Raw genomic sequence first — 21,443 nt, 5'->3', positions numbered from 1 at the left:
CCCTTCTAGTTCTTCAGATTGCATGTCTGTGACAAGTAAAGAAAGCTGTTCACTTGGTGCTGGCAGGAATGAGGGAACCAGACGGGACAGTACCAGTACAGGACACTTCCGCTGAACCCTTTCGTGAGAAAGATCCCTTTGCACCTGCCTTTTCTTAGCCCTTTTACATTCAGGTCAACATTTATGGAAAGACGAATATCGCCATATTGTCCATGGCAGTAACTCTCAGTCCTGCCAGCACCCAGTAGAGAATTCCCTATCATAATCCGTGGGCAAGACAGGATGATCTTGAGGTCTGAAAGGTTGGAACTGAGAGTGTCAATAACACTATCTAGGTTCCCTGAACCATTCCTTGGGAGGGGAAGGGCAAGGAAAGGTGTCAGGTTGATTGTGGCCAGATTACAGATTAAAATGTGGATCTGAGATCCTTCCAAGTGATAAGATGAAAGGGACAAGACATTTCCCCTGGGTGTGCATGTATGTTGGGGGGGGGGGGCGTCCTAGGACAAGATTCATGTATTTCTGAGGAGGTCGGCATAGCTAGGGAAGCTGATTTAGCTTGTAAGGTTTTTCTCTTTACTGAAGAAAAAGAATAATGAACTGGCACCGCTACCATATGCTTCTTTCTTTTAAGCATGGGGGATAATGTATCAGTTGCTGCACAGGGGATCCTGATTCAAAAGTAGATCTGAATAAAGGTATTCCAGAGGCTCAAAGCAATGAACCTAAACCACCATGGTACTGTATTTGCATAATGCCTAACACAGTGGGGTCCTGGGTATGTGACCAGGGCTCCTAGGTGCTACAGTAATACAAACAAATAATTGTATATCCAGTAGCAACCAAAAGCTCTGAGGAAGCATCAGATGCTTAATGGGACTAAATCAGGGGACCCAGATAAAAGGAACTGGCACATGAAATTGCAAGCCCATTAGCAAGAATTTTTAATGAATCTGTAAACTCAGGGGTTGTATCGTATGACTGGAGAATTGCTAACATAGTTCCTATCTTTAAGAAAGGGAAAAAAAGTGATCCGGGCAACTACAGGCCTGTCAGTTTGACATCTGTAGTATGCAAGATCTTGGAAAAAATTTTGAAGGAGAAAGTAGTTAAGGACATTGAGGTCAATGGTAATTAGGACAAAATACAACATGGTTTTACAAAAGGTAGATCGTGCCAACCAACCTGATCTCCTTCGAGAAGGAACAGATTTTCTAGACAAAGGAAACGCAGTGTATCTAATTTACCTCGATTTCAATAAGGCATTTGATACACTTCCACATGGGGAATTATTAGCTAAATTGGAAAAGATGGGGATCAATATGAAAATTGAAAGGTAGATAAGGAACTGGTTAAATGAGAGACTACAACAGGTCATACTGAAAGGTGAACTGTCAGGCTGGAGGGAGGTTACTAGTGGAGTTCCTCAGGGATCAGTTTTGGGACCAATCTTTTTATTACTGACCTTGGCACAAAAAGTGGGAATGTGCTAATAAAGTTTGGGAGGTACTGCCAATACAGAGAAGGACCGGGATATCATACAGGAAGATCTGGATGACCTTGTAAACTGGAGTAATAGTAATAGGATGAAATTTAATAGTCAAAAGTGCAAGGTCATGTATTTAGGGATTAATAACAAGAATTACTGTTATAAGATGGGGTTGCATCAGTTGGAAGTAACAGAGGAGGAGAAGAACCTTGGAGTATTGGTTGATCACAGGATGACTATGCGCTGGTTGATCACAGGATGACTAACTCAGCCGCCAATGTGATATGGCCGTGAAAAAAGCTAATGCAGTCTTGGGATGCATCAGGTGAGTTATTTCCAGTAGAGATAAGGAGGTGTTAGTACTGTTATACAAGGCACTGGTGAGACCTCATCTGCAATACTGTCTGCAGTTCTGATCTCCCATATTTAAAAAGGATAAATTCAAACTGGAACAGGTACAGGGAAGGGCTACTAGGATGATCCGAGGAATGGAAAACCTGTCTTATGAAAGGAGACCTCAAAGAGCTCAGCTTGTTTAGCCTAACCAAAAGAAGGCTGAGGGGAGATAGGATTGCTCTCTATAAATATATCAGTGGGATAAATACCAGGGAGGGAAAGGAATTATTTAAATTCAGTACCAATGTGCACACAAGAACAAATGGATATAAACTGGCCATCAGGAAGTTTAGACTTGAAATTAGACTAACGTTTCTAACCATCAGAGGAGTGAAGTTCTGGAACAGCCTTCCAAGGGGAGCCGTGGGGGCAAAAGACATATCTGGCTTCAAGATTAAGCTTGATAAGTTTATGGAGGGAATGGTATAATGGGATAGCCTAATTTTGGCAATTAATTGGTGTGTGACTATTAGTGGTAAATATGCCCAATGGCCTGTGATGGGATGTTAGATGGGGTGGGGTCTGAGTTACTACAGAGAATTCTTTCCTGGGTATCTGGCTGGTGAATCTTGCCCACATGCTCAGGATTTAGCTGATCGCCATATTTGGGGTTGGGAAGGAATTTTCCTCCAGGGCAGATTGGCAGAGGCCCTGGGAGGTTTTCACCTTCCTCTGCAGCGTGGGGCATGGGTCACTTGCTGGAAGATTCTCTGCACCTTGAAGTCTTTAAACCATGATTTGAGGACTTCAGTGGCTCAGACATAGGTTTGATACAGGAATGGGTGGGTGAGATTCTGTGGCCTGCGTTGTGCAGGAGATCAGATTAGATGATCATAATGGTCCCTTCTGACCTTAAAGTCTGTGATTATATGCTTTATCAGCTTACAATGAGGTTTTGAGCATGAGAACAATAGTGTTTGATCCAGGGTAGGGTGTGGATCCATGATACACCCCTGGTCCTTAATATCATCCTTCACTGTGCCAAGGATGGACCTTATAGGTACCACTTTTGCACTTCAGGGTGTGGAACTGGAAGTCCCAGATCCTTAGTCACATGCTCTTGGCTCTTTTTGCAGAGGCAGATACCTATAAGGCCAGGTGTTTATGCTGAGTCAGATCCAGCCTTTGCATATTCACAGTGAACAGCAATTTAGGTAAGGTTAGGCTCTAGTCATGGGCTGACATCTGTGCCGGGACTTAGCTGGTCTTTTCAACCCCTTCAGTCTCATTGCTGAGGCTGCTTTCCCAGCACCTAAATTTCCCTGCATTTTGGAAATGGAAGGTTTAGCTGCTTATGCTTCCTATAATAGCACTGCTTGGAAGCATTTTTGATGTTCCTTTTTGGCCCTTGTGAAGCTGCTGCATATGGAGCAATAAAACAGCACGGGATCTCTCCTGCTGTCTAGTCAAACAACGCATATGTGCACTCAAAGCAGAAAAAACAGCAAGGCAAGAAGTTTACCTCTTGAAACCTAGCTTCATTGTCTTTGGTTCTCACATATTAGAAATCAAGGACCTATACCATTTTTACTCAAAACACAATAAAAGGAATTATGAAAAATAAAGAACTAACATCCGACTAAAGTATGAAGGTGGCAGTACTGAGAATGATTCATTGTGATGAATCCGTGTCCAAGGACTTTGTGAAGCTCCTGGTGGCTGTGGTTAGAAGGAACTGAGGCAGTGAACACACTACACTGCCTATTTTACTCCCACCCTCTGAACGTTCAAAGAAGAAAGGAGAGAGACGGGGTCACAAGAGCATTCTAACAGGCATTACTATTGATAGGTTCCACTGGTCCAAGATACACTTCCAGCGCATCCCAAGAGTGTGAATGTGCAGAGGCCACTCCAAGAATCTGAGCTTTCTGGAAAGCTCAAAGCAACAACTCTCCTAAATAGAGCTTCTGTTGATCATAAGTGTGATACAAATTCTGCGATTTCTGGTTTTTGGAAGCACTCAGAGCTGGTTTAAATAAGTATCTACACCACACTGATCCTCCTACTTCTTTTACAGAGGGTGAATTAAGAAAACATCCTTTTCCTTCCACTTTGGAGCACTGCTTCTGGGGGACAAGCAGCAGACACCAGAATGGCAGTTTTAAACTTCTAGTTAAATTCATTTAACAACCCAACCCCTTTGGAAATATCTATGACTTAACATTACACTGTTTTTGTGTGAGGAAGTTGTGTATGCACCTGAAGGCAAAGTTCAGATCTCTGCATTTGAAAATATAAATGTATACACACAAATGCCTGTCCAGCACACTAATTTAACTGGCTTTCAATCTTTAGTGGGAAAGTTTACTATTCCTTTAAGAGAATTTAATCTCTGGCAGTGGTGTCAGAATTTCTTACCGCAAAAGGACATCGTCAATGGGCACAGTAGACTTTCAAGCGTCAAAAGATTAAAAGTAGGACTGTCGATTAATCGCAGTTAACTCATGCGATAACTCAAAAAAATTAATCGCACTGCTAAACAATATCAATTGAAATTTATTAAATATTTTGGATGTTTTTCTACATTTTCAAATATATCGATTTCAATTACAACACAGAATACAAAGTGAACAGTGCTCGCTTTTTTTTATTACAAATATTTGCATTGTAAAAAAATTATAAACAAAACAAATAGTATTTTTCAATTCATCTCATACAAGTACTGTAGAGCAATCTCTATCATGGAAGTGCAACTTACAAATGTAGTTTTTTTTGTTATATAACTGCACCATCATTCCAGAGGACATGCTTCCATGCTGATGATGCTCGTTAAAAAAAATAATGCGTTAATTAAATTAGTGACTGAATTCCTTGGGGGAGAATTGCGTCTCCTGCTCCGTTTTACCCACATTCTGCCATATATTTCATGTTACAGCAGTCTTGGATGATGACACAGCACATGTTCGTTTTAAGAACACTTTCACTGCAAATATATCAATATGAATTTTCTAAAGATAGCTACAGCACTCGACCCACAGTCCTCTGGAACTATGGCCAAAGCATGAAGAGGCATATGAATCTTTAGCGCATCTGGCACGTAAATATCTTGCGACACCAGCTACAACAGTGCCATGCGAATGCCTGTTCTCACTTTCAGGTGATGTAAAATTAAGAAGTGAGCAGCATTATCTCCCGTAAATGTAAACAAACTTGTTTCTCTTCGCGATTGGCTGAACAAGGAGGAGGACTGAGTGGACTTGTAAGCTCTAAAGTTTTACATTGTTTTGTTTTTGAATGCAGGGGTTTTTTTAAATACATAATTCTACATTTGGAAGTTCAACTTTCATGATAAAGAGATTGCACTGCAGTACTTGTATTAGGTGAATTGAAAAATACTATTTTTTTTTACAGGGTTAATATTTGTAAGAAAAAATAAATGTAAAGTGAGCACTGTATACTTTGTATGCTGTATTGTAATTGAAATCAATGTATTTGAAAATGTAGAAAACATCCAAAAATATTTAAATAAATTGCATTCCATTATTGTTTAACAGCGTGATTAAGTTTTTGATCGCCTGACAGCCCTACTTAAAAGTTATATGAATAAAGGCTTTTCACATAGTACATGATGGTTAAAATTACAGTCTAACTCCACTGTGACTACAATTAGTAAAATCATTAGTGATCTAGTCTGGGCAGTCCATATCAATCTGATGTTATTTACATTCTGCTTAAATTATTCCAAAAATTTGTGAGAGTTAGTTTCAGTATCTCAACTATATCAAATGCTGAAAAATGAACAATGTATCAATTTGGACAGCAAGATATAATGAAATCTCTTACGCTCCTCTCCATTGAGCGGCTCCTCCAACAGAAGACTATTCATACATTCCCAGTCCTTCAAGAGTTCTGTTGCACAGTCCCACATGCTGTCCACAAGATAAGCAGCATGCTCATGTAACTAAAAAAAAAACACATTAGTTATATTCCCCAGGCAATGAAAAAGATAGTTTTTATCTTTGTGGCATATTAACCCAGAGATCTCGACACTGTTACAGCAAATATGAAATGGTGACTTTTAAAGTACAAACATTCTTACCAACTTCCTCTTTGGTTTATATTTTAACATTTTCAATTTGCTGAGTTACTAACAGTTATTTGGACAGAATTTGAAGCAGCAGAAAGCAAACTTTGTGAGTTGTCTGAATGAAAGACCTATTATGTGAGAAGACTGTGCCTAATTTTCCCAACAGGTCTAATGCTGCAAGACACTGAGCACTCTTATCTCCCATTCATACAGGAGACATTCAACACCTAGCAAGTCCCAAACTTCTTTGTCGTCCATTTTCTTATTGCTCTTTTACTCCTGGGGGAATTCTGCGCCACTGCACATGTGCAGAATTTACATCCCCTGCAGATTTCTTTGCTTTCCAAGAGAAAAATGACTTTCTGACAGGGAAGCTACAAGAGCAGTCATGTGACCCTCTCCAGCAGTATGTTTGGGGTGCCCTGGGCAGCTGGCAGAGAGGTAAATGACTGTGGGGAAGGAGGCGGGACGGGGGAAGACCCAGCTGGTGGCTCCTACTCTGCGCCAGGCTCAGCTGCTAGTCCCAGCTGGGCTGGGGAGGACGGGACTTCCTCTTCCCCTGCACGGCATCTGGGGCTGGGTCAGACCCAACCCGAGATTTATCTCCCAGCTGCAGGAAGCTCCACAAACCACCCCTTGCCCCCTTTCCTGCACCTATCGCTCCTCAGCTGCAGAGGGAGAGATTCCTGTACAGGGAGCTGTTCCCCCATCTGCCCAACCCCCATGCATCCAGGCTCATACCCAGACTCTCCTGCTGAGCCTCAGCCCCCACATTCAGAACCCCGCCCCCCCCCGATGAGCCCCATTGCCCCTGCACCTGGACCACCCCAACGAGCCACTGGCACTTGGATCCTCACCCCTCAAGCCCCAACCAGTTGCACCTGGATCCCCACTCCCCCAGCATCTGGACCCCCCACAGAGACCCCCCTGCCAAGCTTAATTCCCCCCCACACATCACCACTGAGCCCCAACCATCTTCACCTGTATTCCCCTGCAGAGTTCCGTTACTGTAGAACCCAGAACCCGCAAAAAGCCCTTGTGCATCCAGATCCTCCCTCACCCCCCGCACCCAGCCTGCCCCACACAGAATCTTCTCAACCCACACCTGGATCCCCCCCGACACTTGGATCCTGCCTTGCAGAGCCTGCTGCCCACACAGCGGAGCAGGGACATGGGGTGTTTCTGAGGCTGGCCATGTCCTCGAGCTAAGTCAGAGTTGGATGCGGCCTCACCACTGTCCTGGGGGGCGGGGAGAGCTGCACATTGATCTCAGTGGCCTGTGCTCCCCAATGCCATGCTGGAGCCTCCACATTTATTTGACAAATAACATTTGCAGAATTTTAATTTTTTGGCACAGAATGCCCTCAGGAGTAATAAATAAATAAATAAATAAACCTCAATCATATGGTTTTCAGTGACTGGCTGTCTATTCCATTAAATAGGTTCCTGTACTCTGCAGATCTTCAATGATATACTACACTATAAAGAATAAAGTCTAGTTTCCCAGAGTAATGATTTAGAACAGGAAACCAGTATGGACATGTAGTACATGAGAGCAGGAAAGAATAGAATTCTCTCTTAGGGTATGTCTACGCTACCCACCGAATCTTAGAGTGCTCTCCCGTCGACTCCTGTACTCCACCGCCGCGAGAGGCGCAGGCAGAGTCGACGGGGGAGCGGCAGCAGTTGACTCACTGCAGTGAAGACACCGCGGTGAGTAGGTCTAAGTAAGTCGACTTCAGCTACGTTATTCACGTAGCTGAAGTTGCGTAACTTAGATTGATTCTCTGCCCCGCAAGTGTAGACAAGACCTTAGCCACAGTGACAAAATGGATAATGTGAAACTCAACTTACTTCGCTTTCCAAAAAGAAAAACACCAAAGTCTTCACAAGATTAGCATTTGGACCTTGTCTCCCCCTCCTTTTAAGCAGTCCATCATCTTCAGGCTCTCTGCGACTGAAAAGCCTAAGAAAATAAAATATTTTTAACATAAAATATTTTCTCCTCAAAGGAAATAAGAAATGCTATACTGCAATAGACTAACAGTATTAGTATCCTGTTTCCAACAGTAACCAATGCTGAATATTTCAAAGGAAGATGTAAACCCCTATTAATGCACCTATCTGTGCTTCCGGAGTACAGGATTGCACATTTCTTGACACCAGCAGGTGATCATTTATCTCTGAAGCACAAGGAACAATCATTCTTAATTTTATCCTAAATAACTGAAGCTCAGATGCTCTTATTCATATAAAATATATATTTTTTAAAAACTTAACCAAGCTATTTAACTAATTATCCTGCAGCAGTGAATGTCCAAGTTCTATGTTAAGCACTGTATCTTTTTATCAGTTCCTTTTGTTAATGTGGAAAGGGAAAATGCAATTACACTGAACAATACTGTCACAGTTTAGGATACAAATGAACTGCTGTAAGCAATACTACAATGTAAAATTTAATATTGTCATAATCAGTTTATATCAAGACACTGAAGATACAACAAGACTGATGCAGACTATTGTATAATGTGCATGTTTTACTTGTTGATCTAGATTATTTTGAAGGGAGATGGGTTGATTGGAAAAGCTGCCTTTCAATCAGTTTTATAGGTGCTGCCTTTTGATTTCACGGTGTGCTTCAGATGGATGCTATAGCAATCACAAAAGCTTCTAAGAGGAATGGAAGGATCAGTGTGGACCTCCAGAACTCCAATTACTGGTAACTAGAATTCCTTAGTCCTTTATGAAATTGCCTCTACAGACCCCGGACCCCTATTCAGAAGACTAGGAAGCAATGAAAACAGTATCAGGAAAAAGGAAGAAAAGTTTTACTAATTGGAGAGTGAAGCATTGCTCTTTACTTTTCTGAAACAGGCATCTGATCAACTTCTGATCAAAACAACAGCGCTTTGCAAAAGCATGCTTTTTTGAAACATATCTGATCTAGCCTCTGAGCATGCTTGGGGAAAGCCCACAGGTAAGTCAAAAACATGGAGACGTGGGAGAAGGGTCGGAATGTGGGGGGGGGGGGAGCATGGGCTGTTATAGCAGGGATAAAGGAGAGACAAAACAGAACGGGGGGGGAGGGGGGGAGAGAAAGAGGGTGAATCAACTAGCAAAACCATCCAAAGCACAGGACTTGGTGGTGATGGGGGACTTCAACAACTCAGACATCTGTTGGGAAAATAACACAGAAAGGCACAGATTATCCAATAAATTCTTGGAATGTATTGGAGACAATTTTTTATTTCAGAAGGTGGAGAAAACTACTAGGAGAGAGGCTGTTCTAAATTTGATTTTTACAAGCAGGGAGGAACTAGTTGAGAATTTGAAAGTGGAAGGCAGTTTGGGTGAAAGTGATCATGAAATGATAGAGTTCACGATTCTAAGGAATGGTAGGAGGGAGAACGGCAAAATAAAGACAATGGATTTCAAGAAGGCAGACTTCAGCAAACTCGGAGTTGGTAAGTAAGATTCCATGGGAAGCAAGTCTAAGGGGGAAAACAATTGAAAACAGTTGGCAATTCTTTTAAAGAGACATTATTAAGGGCACAAGAGCAAACTATCCCACTATGTAGGGAAGATAGGAAGTATGGCAAGAGACCACCCCGGCTTACCCAGGAGATCTTAAATGATCTAAAAATTACAAAAAAGTCCTACAAAAAGTGGAAACTAGGTTAAATTATAAAGGATGAATATAAACAAACAACACAAGTGTGTAGGGACAAAATTAGAAAGACTAAGGCACAAAACGAGATCAAACTAGCTAGAGACATAAAGACAGGTTTCAGAGTAGCGGTCGTGTTAGTCTGTATCTGCAAAAAAAAACAGAAGAACTTGTGGCACCTTAGAGACTAACAAATTTATTTGAGCATAAGCTTTCGTGCAATGCATCCGATGAAGTGGGCTGTAGCTCACAAAAGCTTATGCTCAAATAAATTTGTTAGTCTTTAAGGTGCCACAAGTACTCCTGTTCTTTTTTTAAAGACATAAAGGGTAACAAGAAAACATTCTACAAATACATTAAAAGCAAGAGGAAGACAAAGGACAGGGTAGGCCCGTTACTCAATTGGGCGGGCGGGGGGGGGGGGGGGTGAGACAGAAAATGTGGAAATGTCAGAAGTGCACTTATGACTTCTTTGTTTCGTTTTTCACCAAGAAGGTTGGTGGTGATTGGACATCTAACACAGTGAATGTCAGTGAAAATGAGGTAGGATCAGAGGCTAAAATAGGAAAAGAACAAGTTAAAAATTACTTAGACAAGTTAGATTTCTTCAAGTCACCAGGACCTGATGAAATGTATCCTAGAATACTCAAGGAGCTCACTGAGGAGATATCTGATCCATTAGCGATTATCTTTGAAAAGTCAGGGAAGATGGGAGAGATTCCAGAAGACTGGAAAAGGGCAAATATTTCCCTTTTTATAGATTGGCACTATAAGGACAACCCAGGAAATTACAGAACAGTCAACTTAACTTCTGTGCCCAGAAAGATAATGGAGCAAATAACCTGCAAACATCTAGAAGATAAGGTGATAAGTAACAGTGAGCATGGATGTCAAGAACAACTCATGCCAAATCAACCCAATAGCTTTCTTTGACAGGATAACAAGCCTTGTGGATAAGGGGCAAGAGGTAGACGTGGTATATCTTGACTTTAGTAAACCTTTTAATATTGTCTCGCATGACCTTCTCATAACAAAACTAGGGAAATACAACCTAGATGGAGCTACTATAAGGTGGGTACATAACTGGTTGGAAAACCGTTCCCAGAGAGTAGTTATCAGTGGTTCACAGTCATGCTGGAAGGACATAACGAGTGGGGTCCCGCAGGGATCAGTTCTGGGTCCCGTTCTGTTCAAGATCTTCATCAATTATTTAAATAATACTATAGAGCAGGGGTGGCTAAACTGAGCCTAAGAAGGAGCCAGAATTTACCAATGAACATTGCCAAACAGCCACAGTAATATGTCAGCAGCCCCACATCTGCTACCCCCACTCCAGCCCCCAGCGCCTCCTGCCCACTGGCAGCCCCTTCCCCATCAGTGCCTCCCCCTACCTCCCGCCCACTGCAATCAGCTGTTTTGAAGTGCACAGGAGGCTGGAGGGGCGGGGAGGAGCAGCGAGGGCATGGCAGGCTTGGGGGAAGGGGCAAGGGCCTAGGGGGAAGGGGTGGAGTGGTGGCAGGACATAGGGCAGAGCAGGGGATTGAGCAGTGAGCACCCCATAGCATCTGTAGCTCCAACCTCGGAGTCAGCGCCTAATACAAGGAGTTGCATATTAACCTCTGAAGAGCCGCATGCGGCTCCGGAGCCACAGGTTGGCCACCCTGGTATAGAGAGTACACTTATAAAGTTTGCGGATGATACCAAGCTAGGAGGGGTTGCAAGTGCTTTGGAGGGTAGGATTAAAATTCAAAATGATCTGGACAAACTGGAGCAATGGTCTGAAGTAAATAGGATGAAATTCAACAAGGACAAATGCAAAGTACTCCATTTAGGAAGGAAAAATCATTTCCCCACACAAAATGGGAAATGACTGCGTAGGAAGGAGTACTGTGGAAAGGGATCTGAGGGTCATAGTGGACTATAAGCTAAATATGAGTCAACAGCGTAACACAGTTTCAAAAAAAGCGAACATCATTCTGGGATGTATTAGCAGGAGTCTAGTAAGAAAGACATGAGAAGTAATTCTTCTACTCTATTCCATGCTGATTAGGCCTCAACTGGACTATTGTGTCCAGTTCTGGGCACCACATTTCAGGAAAGATTGGACAAATTGGATAAAGTCCAGAGAAGAGCAACAAAAATAATTAAAGGTCTAGAACACATGACCTATGAGGGAAGATTGAAAAAACTGGGGTTGTTTAGTCTGGAAAAGAGAAGACTGAGAGGGGCATGATAACAGTTTTCAAGTACGTCAAAGGTTGATACAAGGTGGAGGAAGAAAAATTGTTGTTCTTAACTTCCGAAGATAAGACAAGAAGCAATGGGCTTAAATTGCAGCATGGGCGGTTAAGGATGGACATTAAGAAAAACTTCCACTCAGGGTGGTTAAGCAGTGGAATAAATTGCCTAGGAAGGTTGTGGAATCTCCATCATTGGAGATTTTTAAGAGGTTAGACAAACACCTGTCAGAGATGGTCTAGATCAGGGGTCGACAACCTTTCAGAACTGGTGTGCCAAGTCTAGATTTATTCACTCTAATTTAAGGTTTTGTGTGCCAGTAATACATTTTAACGTTTTTAGAAGGTCTCTCTCTCTCTCAGTCTATATTATATAACTAAATTATTGTTGTATGTAAAGTACACAAGGTTTTTAAAATGTTTAAGAAGCTTCATTTAAAATTAAATTAAAATGCAGATCTTATCAGTTTAGTGCAGTGGTTCTTAACCTGGGATGCACGCGCCCCCCGGGGGTGCGAGACGCCCTTTCTGAGGGTGCAAGATATGCAAGATTTTTTTAGAAGCCGGGGGTGGCTGCAGAGCCCTGGGCCCAGGCCAGGAGCAGAGCCCTGGGCCCAGGCCAGGAGCAGAGCCCTGGGCTGGCTGCCGGTACCTCAGGCCGGCAGCGGGCTGAGCAGGGCTGGAGGCCCGGACCCCAGCTGGCAGGGTGCCGGGCGGCTGGAACCCCAGACCAGCAGCGAGGTGAGTGGGATCAGCGGCTGGTATCCCAGGCTGGCAGCAGGCTGAGCGGGGCTGATGGCCGAGACCCCAGCTGGCAAGGGGCCAGTGGCCAGAACCCCAGACCGTCAGTGGGCTGAGCGGGGTGGCGGACAGAAATCCAGACCGGCAGTGGCTCACCAACTGCCGGTCTGGGGTTCCATCCGCCGGCTCCTCCACTGCCGGTCTGGGGTTCGTCCACCGGCTCCTGCCAGCTGGGGTCCTGGCCACTGGCCCCGCTCAGCCTGCTGCCAGCGGGGGGGTTCCATTCACCCAGGCTGACAGTGGGCTGAGCGGGTCCGGTGGCTGGAAACCCGGCTGGCAGCAGCGTACCAGTAAAAATTGGCACACGTGCCGCAGGTTGCCAACCTCGGTCTAGATAATACTTAGTCCTGCCATCAGTGCAAGGGACTGGACGAGATGACCTCTTGAGGTCCCTTCCAGTTCTATGATTCTATGATTTGACCTCCAAGAGGCAGTTTTGTAAGTTTCAGGAATTGATAGAGCTGCCCTTCCATTAGAGGCATGCAGGATTTAGGCCTTAAATCCCAGAAAAACTTAAACAAGTGCTTAACTAAGCATTTGAGTTCTCCAACTTTGAACACTCATTTCAGTGGGACTAATCGAGTGTTTAAAGTTGAGCAAGTGCATAAGTCTACAGGACTGAGGCTGAAGTCTTAATGACACTGATACTCCACATAGATTATAGCAGGTCTGCATAACAAAATGATCCATTTTTATAATCTCTTATAAATGGTCTAAATTTCTCAAAGAATGTAGGTGTCTTACAAAAGGACTTTGCACTATTCCAAGTAATTATTTATTATTTGTAATATCATACTGCCTGAGAGCCCCAATCATGGATCATGACCCCATTGTGCTAGGAGCTGTACAAAAACTGTACAAAAAGAGAGTTCCTACCGCAAAGAGCTTACAATCTCAGTAACTATGTAATAGTTACACAGTAATAGTTTGATAAGTAAAAGGACAGAGCCCTTTTATCCAGCTTATGCAATCTGCCATCGTCAGAAGATTAGCTGAAGCAACGGCCAGTAAAAATACACATTACAGAGAAACAGCATTATCGGAAAAGGGTAAACTTGGTAACGACAAAAGCTTGGGTATGGGCCAAATTCAAATCCCATCGACTTGTAGATTTACCAATTGGTGGATACAGATTTAACAGACTCTTCATGAACTCTTACTGAAAGATGATGAGAAAAATGGAAGCTTACAGGACCGAGTTAAACCACAATGGCTGTCAGATGTACCAAGACAGCAGACAATCCAAAACAATCTGGATCAGTCATGTAAGAGAAAGTAATACCAATACACATCCTAGTCCGTTCCTTAAAACATCACCACTTCTAAGTGTAATATATGCAACATTTTACATGGCATTCATGAGAACAGTGTGTATTCTTTGCATAATTTAGCTGGGACGGCCACATATTAAGCAAGAAAACTATGAGCTACTTAGACAAGTGTATATTTTATGTAAATGCTACATTACACAGAAAAGGTATTTTAAAAATTCTCTAAATCATTTCACGAGACAGGTTTACAACTTGTAGGGTCTTGCCAGATTACCTGCAGTTTCCGGATTCCCAAACAGCCAGCACCAGGACTAATGCTTCTATCTGAGCCTGGGTTGTGACTTTTTTTTTTTTAAATGTAGATCTCACTACAAATTATCCATGCCTTTGTCATTTACAGTCTGAACTGTGATCTACAGTGGTCCCACATTTTAAAACAAAAGTAATTTAAAGCCTACTTCCTTACTCAGATTTCCCTTTTCCTAGCTAGAAGGTAAATATCCATATTAATGTTTTTTTTAGATAGTCCATACAATAAAAAGGTAATCAATTAACATTAAGTATATTGCTCCTCACTTTTTATAAAGAAACTCCCCTGCAGCTACTGCTACTGGCCGGTGAGCTGAGTAAACCAGATGATAGACATTTTCACAGTCTTCGGCAGTCAGAACTTCTTCACTACTCCTAGGAAGAGAAAGGAAAAAAATACACAGACAAAAAATTTAATTCTATCATTAGACAGGAGAAAAGGGAAGAGTCAAAAGAAAGCCTTGTCTTTAAAATGTCCTCAATCCTTAAAAAAACAAACAAACAAACAAACAAAAAAAACCACACAACCCAAGTGAACAGTCCTTCTACATGGAGGATACAGCACTGCTAAAATATTAGTCTAATTTGTTGGGCAACCCTTTGCTTTGCCTACATGTGCCATGCTTTTAAATCAACAGGGTACTGAAACTTACTTCACAAACAAAATCAAGCCAAGCCTGTCTCCAGTTACATACTCTATAGCAAGCTAGTTCTTCTGCTTCATGTCATCTCATCTTGTTATGGATAAGAAAGGTTAGCTACTAGGGTTAAGATTTTCAACTCATTCTAGGGGACTCCTATCTTCCAATAAAATTAATCAAGATTTTTTCTAAATGGCCTATAGTAATGGTTAACCTCACCAGAAGATTTTAGTGTCATGTATCCATTTCACCTATAGCATCTGGTTTAGAAAAAGACCTTAATCTGAAATTATACTAGTGCTAACCAGAGAATATCTTTGAAATAAACTGTCTACTGATTGTCAGAAAGGTTCTCAAGATATAAAATGTTCTGTTTTTAAAACAGCATTCCACAAAGTTACACAACATTTTCTAAAACATATCCAAGACACAGTATGTTGTGACCTAAAAGTCAGCTTAGTTCAATTATTGCCTCCTATCAGACACATCCCATCTGCAGTATATTTTTTTAGTTCAGCTCCACTATGAAAAACTTCAAATTGAAATGAGTGTCATAATATTTCAAGCATTTAAATGTGTAAGTTGGGTAAAGGTTGGGATGACATCCTCGCTGGAAATATCACTGACTATTTCTAGAATACATCATTGTGCTAGTAGTGTAAGATGGACAAACTTCTCTCAGACTCTGTATGGAGGCGTCTGACTTACACTTGCACACAGAGATATTTTTAAAGTTCTTATACTTCATATTGATCAGAAATAGATATATACTTACTGTAAAACAAGAGTAAGTAATTTTATTGCTTGGACTGCAACATCATATTCTTTGTCAAGAGTCATAGACACAATTCTATCCTAAGAACAAAAAGGAAACTATTTTCAACGCAGCACAAAGTAAAATAGAACAATTTTTAAAAAGCTTAAAGTCGGTTTTCTTGAAAATATCAAACTGTACGTACCTTGAATCGACTGGTGAAGAGTTCCAATTTGGAATTAAGCTCTTTATTATAGTAAAGTCCTTGCAAAGCAGTAAGACATTTGAGCCTTACCTCCCCTTGCTAAAATCAAATTAAGAACCGGATTAAAACCAAGTATTTGAAGTGTATTTCATCTTCAAAGCATATATAATTTTCCACTCTAAAATCTGAATTTGTCTAAATAAAATTAAGTTCCTGTGGCTCGCATTATCTTGTTTTCCCACATCACTGGCATAATTATCAGCAGCTCTTCTCTTGAGCAACAAACTACCAAAGATTATCATCATGATATTGATGTCATAATTGCATTTGTATCATCACCACATACTTATTTTATTATTATTACTTATTACTTTCAGGGTGTAAAAAACATTTACAAACTTTGTAACTGTTGTTCTTTGAGATGTGTTGCACATGTCTAGGGCCCTACCAAATTCAGTGTCCATTTTGGTCAATTTCATGGTCACTGGATTTTTAAAATCGTAAATTTAATGATTTCAGATACTTAAATATGAAATTTCACGGCATTGTATCTGTAGGGGTCCTAACTCAAAAGGGGGTTGCAAGGTTATTGTAGACAGGTTGTGGTATTGCCACCCTTCTGTGCTGCTGCTGGTGGGGCACTGCCTTCAGAACTGGGTGCGTGGCCAGCAGTCGTCACTCTGGCCACGCAACTCTGAAGGCAGTGCAGAGGTAAGGGTGGCAATATCACAACCTCCCTACATTAACCTTGCAACACCCCTTTTAGGTTGGGACCCCCAGTTTGAGAAATGATTGTCTCCCCCGTGAAATCTGTATAGTATAGGGTAAAAGTACACAAAGAAGACCAGATTTCATGGTCCGCGATGCATTTTTCATAGCTGTGAATTTGGTAGGGCCCTACACATGTTCATTCCACTCTTGGTATGCATGCACCCTTCGCACAGTCACTGGAAATTTTTCCCTCAGTGGTACCCATCAGGGTGGCTCGAGTACCCTCTGCTGCCATGCGCTATAAGCACCAGTATAAAGCGCCCAGCTGACCCTGCACCCTGTGAGTTCCTTCTTTCCAGAAACTCAGATTTAGAAATGTAGGAGAGCGGATCATGGAATGGACATGTGCAACACAACTCAAAGAACAACAGTTATGAAAGTTTAGTAACTCTTTTTTCTTCAAGTGATTGCACATGTGCATGTCACTCTTGGTGACTCCCAAGCAGTGATATAGGATCAGAGTTCACAGATTATAACACAGCCCAACCAAACTTGACATTATCCCTAGAGTCTTGGGTCATGATGTAATGGGAGGAGAATATGTGCACCGATGACCAGGTTCCTGCTTTACAAATGTCATTAATAGGGATCTGCGCTAAGAATGCTGCTGAGGATGCTTATGATCTTGTGGAATGAGCAGTCAAGTTACTTGGTGGTGAAACATCTGCCTGATCGTAACGAGTGAGAATACACAAAGTTATCCAGGACAAAATTCTTTGTGATGAGATTGGGAGACCTCTCATTCTGTCTGCTTCAGCCACGAACAGTTGGGAGGACTGCCGAAACAGTTTAGTCTTTTCTATGTAGAATGCTAGAGCCTGTCTAACATCCAAAGAGTGAATTTGTTGTTTATTCTTATTTGCATGAGGTTTTGGGTAAAAAAACAGGTAGGTAAATTGATTGCTATGAAATTGCTAAACTATTTTTGGGAAGAAACTGGGGTGAGGACATAAGTACATCTTATCTTTAAAGAAGACTGTATATGGTTCTGATGTGAGGTCACAGAGTTCAGAGACTTTTCTGGAAGTAATGATGGGAATTAGAAAAACTACGCTTTTCCTGGACGATGGCAAGGAGTACGTTGCTAAAAGCTCAAATGGGGGTTCCATAAGTTTTGACAAGACAAGGGGGAACAGGGTCCCTTACTTGAGAGTACAACCTTTCTAGGCCTTTGGGAAATATGACTGTCAAGTCATTGGAAAAAACAGAACAGTTATCCACCCGAGGGTGGAAAGCTTATCTTGCTGCCAGGTGAACCTTGACAGAGGTAACTGCTAAGACTTGCCATTTAGGTGTAACAAACAGTCGAGTATATTTTGAATGGATGACTGCATCGGCGAGACTCTGGCTTAGGAAGCCCAGATGGAGAACCACTTCCATTTTGACAGGTAGGCAGCTCTGGTGGAGGGGATTTTACTAATTAGTAAGACCTGGCGAACTCACTCCAAACAAATCTGTTCTCTGGGATTTAGACCGCACTCTACTGTGATCCCCAATGCCTGGCAGTCTTCGGTGTCCATGATTGCCCACTTCTGGCAGCCTGTTTCTTATGCCTTTTTCTAGGCACTGGGAATAATGATCAGTGCCGGGACTCTGGTAAGGTAGGAGGAGCATTTCTTCCTTACGCTGAGGCACTCAGTGCTGAGTCAAACCAGCCTGGCTCAGATGGAGGTCTCAGTGTCACCTCCATGAGCAGAAACTTTAGCCTGACCTCCCAAACCTTCTTTGTGCAAACCTTAAAATCCTTGCAGATTTGGCAGTGATCCCCAATATAATCTTCCCTCAGGCACTTCAGGCAGCCTCAGTGTGGGTCACTCAGGGACATAGCCTTGTTGCAGGGGAGACAGGGCTTGAAGACCATTGACTGAGTCATCTCTCAGCACCAAGAATCAGATGAAAAACCGATAAACACCAAAAACTAGCTACTTAATTGTGCGCTTTACTGGCGCCAAAGGTACACAGCAGCACAGGGTGCTTGTGCCACCCCGACAGGTACCGCTGAGGGAAAAATTTTCGGCGACTGTGCATGGAGCATGTGCACACCAAAAGTGGAATGCACATGTGCAATCACTTGAAGAATTTTAGTGCTTAAGACGTTTATTTCAGTGTAGTATTCCACACAGTGCTTTTGCACCTCAATCCAAACTAGCAACTTAAAAATAAGTACCAAGTTTTTCCACAGCAGAAAGCCAAAAGCAGGCGCTCGGACAAACCCTCCTGAAATTTAAATTTTACTCTGATGTAGAAAGCAGATTAAGACTTTTGCAACTAGCAAAACTGTTCAATTGCCACAGCAAGCAAGTAGCATCAGCCAGAGAAACTGAAACAGTTGGCATAATCCAATGTCATAGTTAATGTGAAAAATAATATAAATAAAGAAGCTGAAAAATTACAGAAAGAAAGTCAGTGTTGAAGATACTGACTAAACAGGCATTTTAAAAGATTAAATATTTTCTTATGGTTGATATTTCCTTTAATATGTTTGATATCTAAACTTCTATCTAAAATATGTATGATCTACTTTTTAAAAAGCGTATGTGATGAGAATGACTCCAATAAAATCTCTATTATTTATCCGATCAAACTTTAAAAAATAAATTCGTAAGAAATGTATTTGTACAACTTTAATCCATGTTGTGAAATAAAGTAATAGATTCAGAGGTATTATGAACTCAATTAGTTCTTATATGACAGGAAAGTTTTTTCTTTTAAAAACAACAAAATGAATTATTTAAAAACTAAACTGCACTGATGAAGTATTTATACTATAAACCAAAACCCAAGAAAATGTTGAAACTAACACTCACATCAACATTCCCTATTTTACAATAAGACTATCAGTATATAAATTCCATATACCATGATCAAAATTTTAAAACATGGGTACCTAAGTTAGGCACCTACACCCACATCTGAGGTACGAAGTACCTACCATTCCCAGACTTCAATAGGAATTGAGGGTGTTCAACACCTCTGAAAAATTACGCCACTTGAATCCATATTTAGTCACATAAATTGAGACCTAGTTTCCAAAAGTGACTAGCAATTTTAAGTTGTCCATCTTGAGATGCCTTAAAGTGACCTGATTTTTATAGTGTGTGTGGAACCGACCCTCTGAAAATAAGCCCCTTTTAGAGATGTCAAAAGATGTCACTTAGATTTTAGCATCCACAATCACTGCTCACTTTTGAAAATGTAGGTGAATGTGCTTAATATTATGGAAATTGTGAAAATGTTGGCGGATACGGTGCTATATTTTTCATACACAATTGGATGAGTTGAATATATATTGCACTACTCGACCTCAATAGTTTAGCCACTAGTTTCAGTATAAATAGGATCACTGACTGAATACATTAATTTTTTTAATTGGTTTTGGTTCTCTCTCTGCTCAAATGCTAATTCTAGATCTAGCAATTTGAAAATAGGGAAGCTGATTTTCCCGCAGAAAATAACTTGTGGGTGCAAACAGCACTGTTCAAACATACAGCTTACCTTATCATGCATAGTCCAACCTACATATTTTAAATAGCTGTCATTAAGAAAGGCATCACTATACATTTTCATCCATATGCCAATCTCTTCAATACAGATCGCTCTTATTTCAGCTATTGCATCTCTGCAAGGGGGAAACAAAAAGGTAATGGTGAAAGGTAAAGTATTTACAATAAACCCCAAAAAGTTTACAAAGCTACAAATTACAGAAGTAAACTTACCGATATCTATGCACAAAAACACCTTTAAATATTGCATTCATCATGTTTTCTATTTCATCCTGATTTTCTTGAAGCTGAAAACAAAAAATATATAATCACTGAATGATTGTAAAATGTGAGTACTTATGCATGTGATGCACTCCATCTAGTACCAAAATCATTCATATTTTTAGCGTTTATTATTTTATTTGAGTCTTACACGACAGATTCTACTAAAATGAAAATTGATTCAAAATTGTTTTGACAGTTCAGTCTACTCTGCAGTGAATATTTGTAAGTGCCAGTTTTCAGCATAATGCCCCAATTTTTAAGACACTTAAAATATTATAGCATGTCGATAACTATAATGTTGACAACTAGAAAAGAGGCCAAATGTTTTCCTCCCCTATTAAAAGGCATTCTAACCTTTAGTAAATTACTTTTGTCTAATAATTTTGTTTGGAGAAAACAGTAATTTAAATTAAATGTATCGTGTTTCCACATCTGGCGTTCACTGTTTTAACCCTCTCCCTATTGCTTCACTGGAGGAAAAAAGGGAAATTGAATAAGGGACTTGTGAAGAAATTAATTTCAAGGAAGAGTGGGAAAATAGAAATGACGGAGGCAAAACAGTCCAGCTTCCACATAGAGAGAGAAAGTGGAAGAAAGCACAGACAAAACAGCGAGACACAAATGAAGGATCCAGTTAGCTGTGGAGCTTGGGTGCACAGAAGAGAAGAAATGTGCAGAGCTATAAAGGCAAGGACCAGGAGCTTAAATTTAATGCAGAAGCTACAAACATACAATCAGAAGGCAAATAGATGAATTAACCAAAGCTATAAAGGGCTGACAGGGAAAGTCTAAAAACGAAACATACGCAAAACAAGACAGGGCAGTCTCAATTCTTACACCCTTTCCCTTTTGGAACCTGTGTGCTGTCTATTCAAGACCTAATCTTGTAAACATGAGTAGTCCCACTGAATTAAAACAGGACTATACATGTGTAATCTTCAAAGGGTCAGGGCCATAAATGGAAGCTCTTTGGAAGACAAAACATGAGACCATCTTACTAGTAATATCTAATAGTATATTTCCATTGTTTAATCTAAAATAACTAAAATTAGAAAATAATTGCATAAAGGGTGAAAAGAAAAATTAAAACATTTTTCTGTTTTAATCA

At 41.1% G+C, this 21,443-nt stretch overlaps 1 protein-coding gene across 5 annotated transcripts in view; it reads right to left on the bottom strand.

The window, feature by feature from the left end:
* The window catches only part of STAG2 (stromal antigen 2), a 177,112-nt gene that overhangs the window by 54,617 nt on the left and 101,052 nt on the right, over window positions 1-21,443 (bottom strand). For all 5 annotated transcript variants that reach the window (XM_054039120.1, XM_054039122.1, XM_054039123.1 and 2 more), the window contains 7 exons: window positions 20,285-20,358; window positions 20,064-20,187; window positions 15,798-15,896; window positions 15,614-15,693; window positions 14,465-14,572; window positions 7,767-7,878; window positions 5,669-5,786 (listed from right to left, as the gene is read on the bottom strand). In XM_054039120.1, coding sequence (XP_053895095.1) covers window positions 5,669-5,786; window positions 7,767-7,878; window positions 14,465-14,572; window positions 15,614-15,693; window positions 15,798-15,896; window positions 20,064-20,187; window positions 20,285-20,358 — 715 coding nt within the window. The remainder of the gene's footprint in view (window positions 1-5,668; window positions 5,787-7,766; window positions 7,879-14,464; window positions 14,573-15,613; window positions 15,694-15,797; window positions 15,897-20,063; window positions 20,188-20,284; window positions 20,359-21,443) is intronic.

The sequence above is a fragment of the Malaclemys terrapin genome, chromosome 9, assembly GCF_027887155.1.
Source record: "Malaclemys terrapin pileata isolate rMalTer1 chromosome 9, rMalTer1.hap1, whole genome shotgun sequence".
NCBI lineage: Eukaryota > Metazoa > Chordata > Testudines > Emydidae > Malaclemys > Malaclemys terrapin.
Note: the sequence above shows the minus strand (reverse complement) of the source record. Positions and strands in the feature narration are given on the sequence as shown.